This window comes from Brienomyrus brachyistius, chromosome 1 (assembly GCF_023856365.1).
Source record: "Brienomyrus brachyistius isolate T26 chromosome 1, BBRACH_0.4, whole genome shotgun sequence".
NCBI lineage: Eukaryota > Metazoa > Chordata > Actinopteri > Osteoglossiformes > Mormyridae > Brienomyrus > Brienomyrus brachyistius.
Genome location: NC_064533.1, coordinates 21576514 through 21591748, shown reverse-complemented (window position 1 = coordinate 21591748; position 15235 = coordinate 21576514). Strand labels below are relative to the sequence as shown.

The 15235-nt window shown below is 40.6% G+C and overlaps 1 protein-coding gene across 2 annotated transcripts; it reads right to left on the bottom strand.

The window, feature by feature from the left end:
• Window positions 1-1687: 1687 nt before the first annotated feature.
• Window positions 1688-14737, bottom strand: b4galt6 (UDP-Gal:betaGlcNAc beta 1,4- galactosyltransferase, polypeptide 6). Of its 2 annotated transcripts, none has more exons than XM_049004098.1 (9): window positions 13863-14737; window positions 12409-12525; window positions 12073-12186; window positions 11626-11750; window positions 11276-11392; window positions 8568-8755; window positions 6687-6809; window positions 5475-5576; window positions 1688-4404 (listed from the first exon to the last, which is right to left on the bottom strand). In XM_049004098.1, exons 1-9 carry the CDS (start codon window positions 13966-13968, stop codon window positions 4257-4259), a joined length of 1140 nt encoding a protein of 379 aa, XP_048860055.1. In that variant the 5' UTR covers window positions 13969-14737; the 3' UTR covers window positions 1688-4256. The 2 variants fall into 2 exon arrangements, with proteins under 2 accessions (XP_048860055.1, XP_048860132.1); XM_049004175.1 differs by lacking the exon at window positions 13863-14737 and adding an exon at window positions 12844-13844.
• Between the last annotated feature and the right edge of the window lie 498 nt (window positions 14738-15235).

Genomic DNA, 15235 nt, shown 5'->3' with positions numbered 1-15235 from the left:
AATGTATCATCTTAAAATGAGAATTTAAAGTACTTAAATCCACTTTCCCTAGCCCTTAATAAGTCAAACGTTTACCAGTAACACAGGAACATATGGGTGTTTTATTTTTAATGAGAACTTAACATGCAAATAAAATAAACATTTCCAAGACTGTAAGGTACCAATCTAAGGTATGAAATACTTGGAGCACTTCCCACACCTACAATAATTACCCCAAAGCAGATTAAAATGCTAACAATTTAAAAACTGAGGTTTTAGCAGCAACCAACTGAAAGGTAGAAGTTCAGATTTATGCCACAAGGTGGCAGATGTCAGTTACAAACTATGGCCCCGTGGTGCAATTCGATCTCAGCATTTTCTCTGCATTTCACACTGCTTACCTGTCAGACCCTCTCTGAAGACTATCAGCATCTCCCAAACAGTAAGCAAAGATGCATTAGTAACACCACTGGTCTCCCATAACAAAGGTAGCTCTGAGAACCTCATCAATAGACAGGGGTGTAGGAGGGTCATGGATGGCCAGGCAGAATCAGAGGGCTCAGCATTTAATAGGGGGCTCAAAACCTACCATCCCCACCCGCTCTGCAAAACTGCCAATACTAGCAAGGGGGCCCCAAACTTCCAGCTTTACCCCTGCTGATAGGCCTTTGCCTCTTGGGTGACTAGGCACTCTACAATGATGTCATCTCAAAGGTTCAAGGACTGCCGTGATAAAAAGGCACATACATGGCCTACATTCCCCACCTGGAGGTCTTCCTAATGCTGGCCTTCATCATGCTGGGAACAGCTGACCAGCCAGGATCGAACCCTTGTCTCTCAAAATAAACATAGCAGCAGCCCCAAACCCCACACAGCCGAAGCTGCACGGTTGGGGCTGTGCCCTTCCATGCAGAAGGTTCCATGTAACCTTACAGCTCCTAGAGGGTCACGGCAACATACAGATGGTTTCTTAAATTTTACCATAAGAAATGTCCTGCATTTTCACTTTCTAAATCTCTGCCCACTTAATAGCATTTTTTTTACTAATTTTTTAATTAGTAATTATTTAATAGTCATTTTTTACTTGGACTTTTTTACTAAGTCCAAACAAGAAAGGAGATATATCAATAAATGGTAAGCAATTCTCTCGCAGCTGAACATTGTATCCCAAAGTGAAATGTGGTATTTGACAGAGCATTTCTCTGCCATTTAAAACGTAACTTTTTGAACAGTACTACTGAAAATTTAGCTAGGTAGACACATAAACAGTTGTGAATGACAAAGAGGTGTATTCACCCATTTGTAATCTGTTTAAGACTTTCCTGAACACAAACTATTTGACAAGTCTGTTCAAGAAGAGAAATGAACAGAACTTTGGGTTTTGAGGGCTAGAGGGGAGCAGGCTGATTATATTCGGTAGAATATATTCGGTGAGAAATTGCATTAATGTTTCCCAACTGACAGAAGATTTTGATATATTGCAAACCTACAAAAGGGGAAGGATCCGAACAGCCCACACAATTCATTGTAGCAGTGTTTTAAACATCCAGAGAAGCTGAAAAGTTGTGTAGTAATAAAATGCATTTCCCTAATTAAGAATGTTTTCTTTTTTTTTGGGGGGGGGGGGGGGGGGTTGTAGTAACATACACATGGTTAGTATGACCATCTATAGTGGGAATTTGAGTATAAAGAATTGACCTGACAAAGCTTAAGAGCTCAGCAATGAACATTTTTAATTAAACAATACAGAGCATGACATCACAGACAAACCGAAAACTGGCTTTTTGGGTTTTTTTTTTTTTTCCTTTAACCAAACTGTCAGTTTTTTGTCCTAAAACATAGGAACCCATATATCGTAAACATAGACTTACACGTATTCATTTTCTTTAAACCACTCAAACATCTCAAAAACGTTTACCGTGGAACTCCTGATTAAAAAAATATGTCTAGCGCAGTGAACCCAAACTGCAGTTTAAACTCAAACCACAACTCATCATGTAAAATGGACACAGTGAAAAATATTTAAACAGGAAACTAAAAATAAGTCAAACCTCAAGGCACAGTTTAATACTGAAAACATAATAACATTACAAAACTGTAATGGCAAATACATTTACCTTTAAAAAAAGAAAAAAAAAAAAAAAAACTCAGGAACTGTGTATTAGCAATGTGTGCAAACTATTTTTGGTGCAACTTCAACAAGAATCATCCCTTAAAAAAGGGACAAAGGAGAGGAGACTGGATCTTCGCAGCGGGAATTTCATTGTAATACAGCACGCTTAAAGAGGTTTAACACCTAGCTTGTGTTTTTTGAAATAATTAAACTAAGACAACGTACCATGACAACGCAATGAGACACTTAAGCGTCTCACCACGCATACCACCTGAAATGAGGGAATCCGAATCAAACATACAAGCAGGAATGTTCACGCTTAATCTAGAAAACTGTAGAAAGAAATAATCTGAAAATCCCACATCACCATATGCACCAGAAGTCTATTCACTTCATTTACAATTAGTATATATATAGTTTTTTATTATTATTATTATTATTATTATATTCTCTTGAGGCAGCACTACAAACTAAGAAATTTGGCATCAGTAACAAACCATAACATATTAATCTTTCGTCCATCTGACATGCATACATCACCAGACAAACCTGATGTGAAAGTGACACTAGGGTTAGACCATCCTGTCTGCAATGCAGGCTAGTCACACAAACGTCATGGAAACGGGAAACGGTGTGTGTACTGTTAGGACCATGCTTCGATTGGTCAGTGACCAGCTGTACTGAGCATGCTCTCTTTTCTTGTGATATGCCACAAAACCAATAAATATTAAAAGTACCAGAATTTCCTCAACAAGATCCGATTTAAAAAAAAACAACCCTTTTCATGGGCCAGTCACATGTTTAGATTTGAGTTCTTACTATTTACTTGTAGTGCTTAAGAATAGTTAGTCACCGTGTCCCCAATTATAGCACCCCTTGTAGAACAATGCCACCAATGAGCTCACAGTGGCTCTCTTTAGTCTTGTATGAACTGCACACAATATTTTAAAAAATAACAACAAAAACACAAGTAAACATACAAGAATCAATGTGAGGAACATTCTGGCATTTAGCAGCAATGGCACAAAGAAAGGGACCCTGTGCCCAAGTCGGGACGAGCAAAAGCAGCACCACTAAAGTGCCCGCCGAAAACATTTAAAAATAAATCAAAATAAATAGACGAAAAAAGAGACACTCAGTCACACACTCATTCTATAAAAAAATAATCTGAAATGACAAAAAAAAAAAAATCAACTTTTCAATAAACAAGGGCATGCAGAAGATACTGCAAGCTAGTTAAATCAAAACTCCGAACCCTGTTAAAATTTTGCACCCCAAGAAAACAAACCTACCACTTAGGTCATGTGTATAATCTGCCAAAACGAAAAAGTTATAGCTGCCAAAATAAGGTTTTATTCGCATATGCAGAGTTTATCAATGTAATATGCTAAATAATTTAAGGCCTGAATCTACGTCTGCTGTCATGCAACCTATGTTGACGCTGAGATACACAGGCAGAGGAGCAAGAGGTTTGAGACTAGGACTACTTGTGTAAAACGAGTTAACATATTAAATATAAATATAAAACAATTAGTACATTTGCTTCACATATCAAAAGAAAATCCTTTGCAGAACACAAACAGGACTTAAAAAAATAGTAGTACCAAGATATTGGTTGGTCTTTATGGCAACATTATGCGTTCTACTGGGGGGGGGGAGCCTATAGAGCAGTGTTTCCACAATCAGATCCTAAGGGACCCTTTAGACAGTCCACGTTTGTTGCTCAGTAGCTGGGAGGGAACAAAAACATGGATCCAATGTGGGTCCTTGAGGACCGGATTGGGAAAAACTGCTGTAGAGGTTTTAAGGCTTTGCAGTAAAAACAATAGTTTGAGCTCGTTCCCGCCCCTAATTTTCTGTCAAAATGTAGATTCTAGTGTCGTAAGCCAGCGTGGACATTCATCATGCAACCAAACTCTCTCTCTCTCTCTCTCTCTCTCTCTCTCACACACACACACACACACACTCTGACAGAGAGACAGACAGACACACCCAGTTATACAAGCCTTGAATTCCCCCTTTGGGAGAGTCTTCCTAAAAATTAAGGTAACTAGGCCATTTTTCCTCTAAGCTATGCTCTGCTCTGGAGCCGGAGCCTGAAACTGGCTTGCTGACCCACATCTTCAGTGTTTGGGGTTCAAGAGTCCCTTCACAGAGCCCCGGCTCAGTAGTCAGGGATGGGAGCCAGCTCTGGCGAGAGGCTGACTGTTATGTTCTTGTACAAGCTGCTCAAAGTGACCTCAGGAACGTACTTCAGGTTATTCAGACCATCCAGGTGCTGCCTCTCCTTGGAGTACCTCAGAAGCTTATACCTGGCAGAGAAGGAGAAGAGGAACAACCATGTTCACATTCGTTAGGGTTAGTTGTTATTTATTTATATATATATATATATATATATATATATATATAAAACAACTAACCCTAACACGCTGATTGTGATGAGTGCATTGTGCATTCATGTAGGATTCTCTAAAGATCAGACACACAAACAGCTCTACACCTTTCAGCCTTTCCTTTGAAATAAAATTACTAAATTCAAATATATAAATAGAAACATATCTCCAATATAAAAATTAATACAATGGCACTGAAAACTAAAATTAAACTGGATCTCAAGTGAAACTGATGTAAAAATCTATATATAAAAAAAAATCTAAATATCAAAACTACGATAGCACTGCCTCACAAACACGAAAGTAAATGTTATTCCAGAGATTTATGGGATACACAGCTGTTAGCCTGTCGCCCGGGTCAACCAAATACCTTCATGCATTAGATTACTCATGGGATTTTAAAGTACGTAACAGCGAAGGACCATGAGTGTTTTAGTTGAGGATCACATGTATGGCTGGAGTTAGGGGAGATCCAGTAAGATTACAAGAGTTTCTGAGCCCAGCATCTCTAAATGCATCTGCGGATTTAATCCAAATTGTTAGAACAATTAAAGGGTTAAATTAACGAAGGCCAGACCCCTTGTGTCCCTCCAGGGCCAAGCCGTGCAAGCCTGTCTTGAAGAGAGCAGAACGAGCAAGAATTAGGGTTTGTCCTTTTTACAAGGCCACTTTGAGACATTAGCTAGAGACGAGGAAGCAATTGCATGTGCCTTCAGTCACTGGTTCAGCCCCCTTCCTATTAATTACCATACTGAATCACTTCATGTAAACCAGTCACAGACAGAGCATCTGGCAGTCCCACCCTCCATTTCAAAGCCTGATTTCACCCTTATCTATCACTACCACAGATATTGCAGTTCAAGCTGGTTTAATGTGTAATACTGCCGTGCCCTTTACTCTTATGTCATAAAAATGTGCTTTTTTAAAGAGTGTATGTCTGCGCATCTCTTCAAAAGCTCTGACCTGAGGCCCAGTAAAGAACGACTCACCTCCCCAAGAACTGCACTTCTCCTCGATGGTGATGTGGGATCGACTTGTATTTTCCTATATCGCCATCGGGCCGGCTCACATTGAACCCAGAAAAATGCACTCTGAAATGGAAAACCACAAAGCTGAAGTGCCCGGAAGTGGCAGACTGGGACGTGGGGCGTGACCTGTGATTTCACCTTAAGAAAAAAAATGCAATTAGTCTGAAAATAACTAAGTAGGACGTAGCTACCATGCAGATAAGATTTGAAAACAGCCACAACAAAAATGCTACTCATCATAATGACCGTAATAATGTGCAATTATGGCATCAAAACACCAAATAGCAAACATTAGCTATTTCTCCAGCCATATGGCATGAAAATCTGTAGGATTCATTTGTATGAAAGCATTTTAATCCCACAGATACCAAATTAACCAGGAAACAAAATAGTCTAGGAGCTAAAAAGGCATCTTGTACAACATTACAGCAATGCAGCCTGCGAAATTAACTGTTTCTCCAGCATGACTGTTAGTTATGTGAAATTTCAGGCTTTGACCTAATGGACAATGTGGCCTGTAGTTGGCCCCATTTCTAACAAGATTTCGGCATACCGGACTTCCTTCATCTTGTGGCAAAAATATAGCAAAACTGCAATGTTATGTGCTTACAAATTTCAGGATGACTGAAAACCACAGTGCTAGCTCAGTTCAGACAGCGGAGGGGGAAGGAAATCATATGCAAACCAATAAAACTGAAAGGTGACAGCCCAATAGTTCCATCAAAACACAAGCTATGCTATTAGCATATTTGCCAAAAGAGGGCAAGGAAGGGAAGGACTTTGGGGCATTTTTTCCATTGTCAACAAAAGAATATTTACATTAAAATTTTACTTCTGACCAACCAAATTCATCCATTATTATCCACGAGGTATTCAAGTTGTTTTTAAGTTATAGCACCACTGTCTGGCTGATCCGTGTAAGGTGAACAGCCCGAAGTGGAAAAGTGAGACTAGTGTCAAATTCAAGCGTTGGACCGCTAATAATAATCAAAACTAACAATGCAACGTGATTTTTTAAAAAGTCATAAAACCAAAATCCCAGTGAAGAAACACAAGGTACAAGTGTACATTACATTTAATCTCCATAACATTTATCATTAGCTTTAATCTTGAACTTTATTTTAGAAAACTGTGAATAGCCGAGTCGTCAGCACTGTCTGTAAGATAACAAACCTGTTCCAGAGATCGTCATCCTCTCCACCCCAACCCCAGAAGGCATTGGGGAATCCGTTGATCTTCCGAAACTGCTCCACCGTCAGCCCACTCACGCCCCCAAAGAACTCGCTGTATGGGAGTCTGAAACAGACAGAGCCACAGCGTCTTACCAGTTCTGGGAAAATGACACATGGCTGCATGTATTAATAATTGCACACCGAACATTGAAGGTGGTAGAGGAAGAACCAGCCAACAGTACAGCCCAGGTCTCCAGCTAACTTAATAAAACAGAATTAAATACGTCTATCGTCACTACACACAGCGGATACAATACAATGTAACATGCAACTCGGGGAGTGATATTTACAGGAAAAGAAATATATAAAATAGGTATACACAGCAATATGACTGAGACATGAAATGATTATGGAAAAAATATTTACTATACTTATATAGTAGAACCTTGGAACTCAAATGCCTCTTAACTCGACAAACTCAGAAGTCGAATGGGTCTGCTAAATGTTTTTTGTACCTGGACAGAAATTTTGGAAAGCAACCATTCCTGCTAAAAACTTGTATCGAGACGCGTTCAGCTCTACCAATCTGGACCTTAAACAGGTCCTTTGAGAAAACTAACTGCAACTCAACCAAAAACCAAACAAAACAGACCTGCTTAAACTTGTCCAGATCTAGACGCATCTCCCCTTCCAAACAATAACCCTTCCATCCCTCCTCCTCTCCACCTGCCACCTCCAGTTTGCCATCAGCTCACCTCAGTACAGGTAAAGTGCTCATAAATCGTCATTTATTACATGTTTATTACTTTGGCATTTGTGCATTTTCTTGTGTATTAGTTTTATATTGATATTGTTAATGCTTTTTATCATTAGTTAGGTAGGTAGATAGGTTAAAACAGGCAATCGTTTGGAGGTCTGGAACAGAATATATTCATTTACATTATTTCTTATGGGGAAATTCAACTTAGACCTCGACCAAATTGCAACTCGACCAACCTTCTGAAACGAATTAAGTTCACGTTCCGAGGTACCACTGTACAAATCAAATCTAAAAATTAATTGTGGAATTAACCACATTACATGTTAAAAATGGATCATTTGTGAAGTTCGGTTAAGAAAAAATTAACCGTTTCATAAACTTCAAAGAGCAAAACACTGAGTTTGGAGACAGATCTTGCAGACCCACATCCATGCAGACTCATCTGCAAGCAGATACATCAGGCTGAAAGGTCAGGCCTGAGACACAGGATGTTCTCACCTGGGTCAATATTAATACTATAATATACACTTGGGGTCTGCTGCAAAGAATGGCATTTATTTATGTAAAGTAAAGGTAAGGTCAGGCGGTGCTTTAAGTCGTCCATTTCCATAAGCACTCATCCAAAGCAGGGCTGTGGTGAACCTGGCATGAGGGAGTAGCCACCAGGCAATCACAAGGTACACAAAACAAACGGGGGATGTATTTATTTATCAATGTATATCTCAACAGTTTGTTTTTTTGCTTGTTTCTAACAAAAACCAGACTGTCGTTGAGGGAATTTCAGCTCCTCTAGACACATTAGAGGTACCACATTTAGGAAACAGGTTGGTAGGTGTCGAGGAATAACACAACGTGACAACTACACAAACAGGAGGTGAGAGTTATATTTCAAATCCAAACCCTAACTCTGGAGCTATCACTTTAACACAACCAACACTTCTACTCTCTAAATCACCATGACGATACTTTCTTATTAGACTTACCACACCTGTGTCTTGTAGTGGCCTAATTTAAGCATTCCCTCGAGTCAAAGGTCGCAATGTCAACAAAAGAGCCACAGAAACAAAAGGTTTAATCAATGCTCACTGTCACTGTGGAAAACAGAGGGCAGGGCAGACTCACATGTACATGTACTTGTCAAGTTTGGCTGCGAAGTGGCGCGGCATCTGGCCGCAACCGTAGTAGTTGCGGTCATTTTCCGGGATATGATCAACGTCATGAAAAATTATGCAGTCCCAGTCCAGGTCCTTCATGGCCTCTTGAAAGCCGACGTTGAAGAGCATGGCACGATTGAAGGGCTGTGTGCCCGTCTGGGAGGGATGGGAAGGGAGGATGTAAATGTAGTGTTATGGGGAAACAAGGCCTCAAAATCCACAGGGAATTGAGGATAAATCCAATTCTGACACACTATAGGGTCTTATTGGGCTAAAATCGAGAACAGTTGTCCTACCCATGTAAACATGTGAGTTTACAGGCAATAGACAAGGTAAATGTTGACAAATGACACTTCTGCATAGGAGGAACTCAATCATATGGTGCACTCTCATTAATTACCAGGCCTTTATATGATGAGCGTAAACATTTGTCCGGACGTCAGCTTTTGAATACTATATGGACATTTACTTACGGCCAAAGTTTGGTAAGCAGATTAGCAGTACGCCTAAAATATTGTACCATATTGTGCATATAGGCATATTGTGATGTCCAAAAGTTAGTAATCTGTAAAAATTTGGAGTATCCTTATGTTTAATAAATTCGGTCAGCAGAGCACGCCACATAATAATTGCCTTTGGTATATAATGGAAGTGACTTATAAGCACTGAACTGGCGGTGAAGAAAGGGACAAGTCAGTCTTTTCAAGGTATTGCAGATAAGGTAATAAAGATGTTGGTAGTGTGGCAGTACTTTTTGCAGTTTAAAGTCCGACAAGCTTATTAAACTTAAGGATACTCCGAATTTATACAGATTACTAACTTTTGGGTACACCACTCATTAATATTTTAGGCATACTACTAATCAGCTTACCAAACTGTGGGCATAAGTACACATACCTATAGTACTGTAAAGCTGGCGTCCAATCAAAATGTTTACACCGGTCATATAAAGCCCTAGTGATTACAGCAAGTGTGCCATGTGATCGAGATTATACTGCGACAGCCCTAGGAGGAACATGGAATGTTCAGATATACAGCACTTACAGAAGACAGCACATCGAGAAAAGCAAGATAAAATATATGAATAAAGGTTGTGCATTGTTCCCCTTCTTACATTTATGAGTTTGTTGCGTTTCATTATCATCCGATTAAAACCATGTACAGTCAGTCCCGCCACAACATGACTAATGTGTTTCTGAGAAACCTGGCATTCACTAGAATTGTATACTAAAATACATATACACAATGTGGAAAAAAGGGTTAGGGGAATGCGACTCCAAAACTTAGTAATTTATGCCAAACGAAACGAGTTAAAAAGTAAAAGCAGTGATACCAGTGGCCAATAATGTAATTATATGCATTTTAAATAAGAAATAGCAATACATTAATAGATTACATCATAAGCATTTCCTATGGGTCTCATGAGTCTCACGAGAATCGCATATTAACCGCTTCAACTGAACGCGCCAAACACACCAACGTGTCGATTTCCAGTCGGCAATAGCGATGCCCATAATGACGAATCATGAACCACTTGCTGTATTTTCTGGCCCCACTAGATGGTGCTCTTGGTTTATCTTAAAGCATGCTTTAAGTCCATTTTTGAAGAAAGAGCACCATCTAGTAGGATTAGAAAATACAGCAAATGGTTCATGAAGCATCATTTTGGCCATCAATATTTGGAAGTAGTGAGCCAAAGCAACCATGCACTCAGACATGCACAAATACAATGAATTACAGTACGTGGAGGGGCACTGAATGCAACATGGCTTCAGTTAGTCCACAAAAAGCAAATGGAAGTGAATTTTAAATCATTGCTGTGTTTTTAGGCTTTTGATAAAATGTTAGAGACACACTGATTGGCTAATTCTGGTCCCTGGCTGGCCAATTTTCAGCGTGCTTTGTCCAGACCAGCCTGTCAGTCTCAAGTATTTTCAATACCGAATCGGTCCATTATACACATGCACCAGATGTCTTACACACAGCAGCACAGTCAATAGCCTCACAGCTGCATGCATGCACAGCCACGTGCTAACATGACATTAGCATTAGACATCTAAATAACCAATGAAAAGATGTTTTATCAAGTAATCAACTTAACTAGTTTTTGTACTACTTAACATATGTATTCATGATCGATGTTTGTATGGACTATTTTTCACAACATAACTAATTAGTGATCCGTGGTCATCACTGACACACCATAGCACAGTGCACAACAACGAAATGCATTAAACCCATATGTGACAATGTGACATAGCAGGGGGCAGCTAATTCAGCGTCCGGGGAGCAGTACCTTGCTCAGGGTACCTCAGTGGTGCCTTGTTGGTCGGGGATTCGAACCTGAAATCTTTCAATTACAAGTGTGCTTCCCTTCCCTAACCATTAAGCCACCACTGCCCTACTGCCTCACTGATTCCAAGCCATATCCAATTAAAACAAACCGTTCACTGAAGACTAACTGTATAAAGATAGGATTCCATTTGTGCTGCCAAGCGTGTCTCCTTATGTTGTTCTAGATTCATTTTGCAAACTAGATTTTGAGAAAATGTATTTTCAGACACCCCTGAAATAATGGATTTTCGGAGATACGCTTTCTTCATTGGGCAGCGAGATTATACTTAAGCTACTTTAAGACGTCTGACTATTGCAACATGAAAGATCATTTTTACACACCTGCTCAATTACATAAAAGGCGAAGCGCAAGTGTTGCCTTTGGAGCATGGGGACCAGGTGGCGGATGAGGATTGGCAGGTGCTCGTGACGGTTCCTGAAGGGAATGAGTATGGCTACCTGGGAAAGGAAATGGGGAAATGGAAACTAAAGATACAGCTTTTGGAGAAACATAAGTTACATATACTGTAGATAATATGAGGTATGCAACATTTTGAAGCAATAGAAAACTAATCAATTAGAATAATGGTCTAATTGCAAGTTTTTTTGCTTGACCTGTTTCCTTTAGTTTGTAATCAAAACAACTCAAACAGAACTCATTGAAGCATCAAATCCTGTATAGAAAAGTGCACCTTCCAGTGTGGTTTACAGTCTTTGGGTAACCAGTGGCCCCCAGACTGAACATCTGCATATTTGGAAAACTTTAGTTCCACCTCTTCCATCAGGACTTCGGTCATATTGACTTCGATAGGACCCTCTAACAATACAAAAACACAAAAGCCCATCCAACAATGATCAGTAACCATTTCATCGTTCAATATGTTGGTGATCCGATAGAGGACACAAATGCACCATGTGTAGGTGTGCAATCTAAAAAAAGGTCAATTTATTACATTTTGTTCTTACAGCCGATATTCATGAATTTAACTCAATTAGTTATTCAATTACCTCTAACACACAATTAATTATCTGAAAGAACATTGACAGCTGTATTGGTGGATCCTTGTTCGTCCATCAAACATGTCAAACATGTCCACAGATGTACAGTGTTTCTGAGGGTTAAACTTCAGGACACTTACTCATAGTTGGGAACTTTTCGGGACATGGGAGATTTGGGGCATACGTGAAGTTGTCAGGAAGATAGGTTGTTGGCTGAGCAATGTACTCACTGGAGTTGCTACCATCAGGGTAATCTTTAGTGAAGAAAAACAAGAAACAAGCCTTCACTGTATGCACAAGAATTAGAGTTTTATCTGGTCTCTCTCTATAACAGACAAGGATTATCCTTTTTTAAAATGAAGCCCTAAACCCAAAATAATGAACCGACCTATCACAGCTCCCATTGTTTACCACAGTGATGAGAGAGACCAGTGCAGCTAAAACATTAAGACCAGCTGAGAAAAAGCGGAGCTCACCAGTTCCATTTACAGTGGTGTTCTTGTTGGTGTACAATCTGATCATGTGCCCAATCGTTCTAACATTGTCCCTTAGCATCATACCCTGGGCTTGCACCATGAAGAAGTAGGTGTTCGCTGAAGAGAAACAGAGGCACAGAGGTTATTCTAAGGAATCTGCCATAACATTAAACAGCAAGAGGGAGACAGGCAGAAAGACCCCGTTTAAAAAAAAAAGAAAGAGAGAGACGCCCGTTAGGTAAAACTGTAAAGTTAATCGTGGATTAAGTGTAACTAGATTTGGACACGTAACACACATAATCCTAAACAGAACGGCTGTTAAATACAGAATACATTAAACTAAGGGAAGCTACTATGGCTGGGAACTGCTTAAGGAAAACAAACCGGGTTTTCCTGAATCATTTATTAGAAGACGCTGTCCTGAGGCTTACTTACACCAAGCAACAGCGATCTTGCCACATGACTGTTTCGCGCCACCCGCTTCTGATGAAGAAACACCTTCACGGTGACACTTTATCTGAAATATCTGCATAGTGTACAATTTGAAGTAGGCTTCAAGCAAACAGCTTACGAGGCCGCTTCACTTATTTTTCTTTCATGATCTGAATATCTGCGGGTTCAGTTTTCATTTGCCTAGAAGCAATCCACTATTTAGCACCGAAGTTTTGCAAAACTAACAGTGCTTCTGGCGCAAAATTACACACAAGCATAACGTCTGTGATACAAAAACGTAAATTGTAGGTTTACTGTCAATTACAGCTGCCGGTTCTAAGTTTACCCGATAGATGGTACGGGTGTCCAGGTGGGCTGAGGAACAGGTTGCCGTGAAGCTTGGCGTAGCTATTTGATACGCCTCCAGTATTTATTGCAAATCTTGACATTTCACAAAACAGACGGGTCGGAGTAGCGTTTTACGGTTTTAAGACAAACGCCGCACACATTTTCTCCGTCTGTATCATATCATTATGGTTCCCTAATAAGGGATTATATCTGATTATCTGCTGTATTCCGTCACACTACCTATTCAGGCGTTTCGCACTAAAAACCATTTTGCATACAAAAAAAAAAACTCATTTGATTGTTGGAGCTTGCAAATTCACGATAGTATAGGTAAACAGTGACTAAACACAGTTCGGTTTGAGTGCCGCTGGTATTATGGCCGTAAACATGTCACGGTTTCACGGCCGGCGAAATGCCGCAGGGACTGGGAGTTGCGGAGGCTGCGGCTCCCCTCTTCGCCGTGGAGTCGCCTACTCTCCGGACAAGAGCCGGGCCATCAAGGGGCAATTAATACATTAACGGATTTCAAATTGTAACATGGGTGATCCGACTCTGCTAAACAAGGTCGGGATTAATGCATAAATTCACCGATTGTAACAGATCACAGTCACGACCGCAAAGCCCTACCCGGGCCAATGCATCCGTATGGATCTGCTGTCGGAGTGATCACTCACCGATCCCGGGCGCCACATAAATGAAGTAGAGGCAGGACGTCGACATGGAGAAGAGAAAGACGAAGGCGAGGAAGGATATCCGCCGCCACCGCCTCCAGCTGATCATTTTTGCTGAGAGCCGCGGATGGAAATGGGACAGCCAGCTAGCTCACCAACAATCCCGTACACATAATAAGAGATTCTGCTTTGGGAATGAATGAATAAATAAGTGACAAATCATTCAGCTGCAAAATGTATATAAATCAGCCAACCCTGCAAAAATTCCTCATCCGAGGTGCAGGATGTGTACAAAGCCCGCGTCGTTCATGGTCCCGCGATAGAAAAAAAATCCAGTGTTTATCCCGCGTCAATAAAGTGATTAGCCCGGGTTAAACCGGGCTGACAAGACACCTAAAGCGAGGAAACTTCCAGATGGAAAAAGCCCCCCAGGCCTTAACTATGTAGCCCACCAGGCATGCTGTACCCGTTTATAAAACGTCAGGCGAACAACCATGATTCTCCGCGGCTGAAACACTGGCTTCCCCACATGTTTACTGTAGGATCGCGTCCTCCGCCTACGAAAAAGGGGCTTTTAAAAAACGATCATGCGGAAAAAGAGATCCGGGGTTGCCTCCTCCCACTCGCCAATCTTCCCCAAACTCTCGCTCGGTTAAATGCCTTGCTTGGTGCTCCGAACCGTGACGCCTACCGGGGCACAACTCAATGTACGGCTGCCCAAAAATGCCAGGTTTAGTGGGAAATTTGTTAACAACACTTGCAGATACAAAAGTCAAAAAGACTAGGCTGCATTTCATATCATTTCATCCAAAATTGCAGGGAGCCGTTCCGGTGGGCGTGACCTACCACCCTGACTGGGGAGGGCACCTCTCCTAGCCACCAATTACCATCCGAATTAACCCACCGGGCATCAAATATAAAACCAATGGGCTAAGACAATCGGTGATTGACAAGAAGTACTAATCCCGCCCACCGTGCACTTCAAGGTCTATTCTTGCCTTAGCCAGGACGTACATACCATAGATGTAGGATTCATACTCTGTTAAATCTGGATTGTGACTTTATACGAGTCATTTGTAGATTAACCTGGGTAATTATCCATTGTCCATATAAAAACGTCACAGTAGTCCTTCCCGGCATTACTACAGGATATGTTTCAATCTCAGATTTAAATGCATAAAAGGGTCGGGCAGCAGGAAGGGATTTTAGTCTTTTGAATTCGTAGGCTGTGGTAAACTGGTGTCACCACATTCCATGCAAATGTAGATTAATGAGCAACAGTGTACTTGAGTTCATCTCGGAAAATATCAGAAGGGTTATTGAATGTTCCCTAAATTTAATGTTTTTAATGTTGCTCTTCTGACACTGAATAGTCT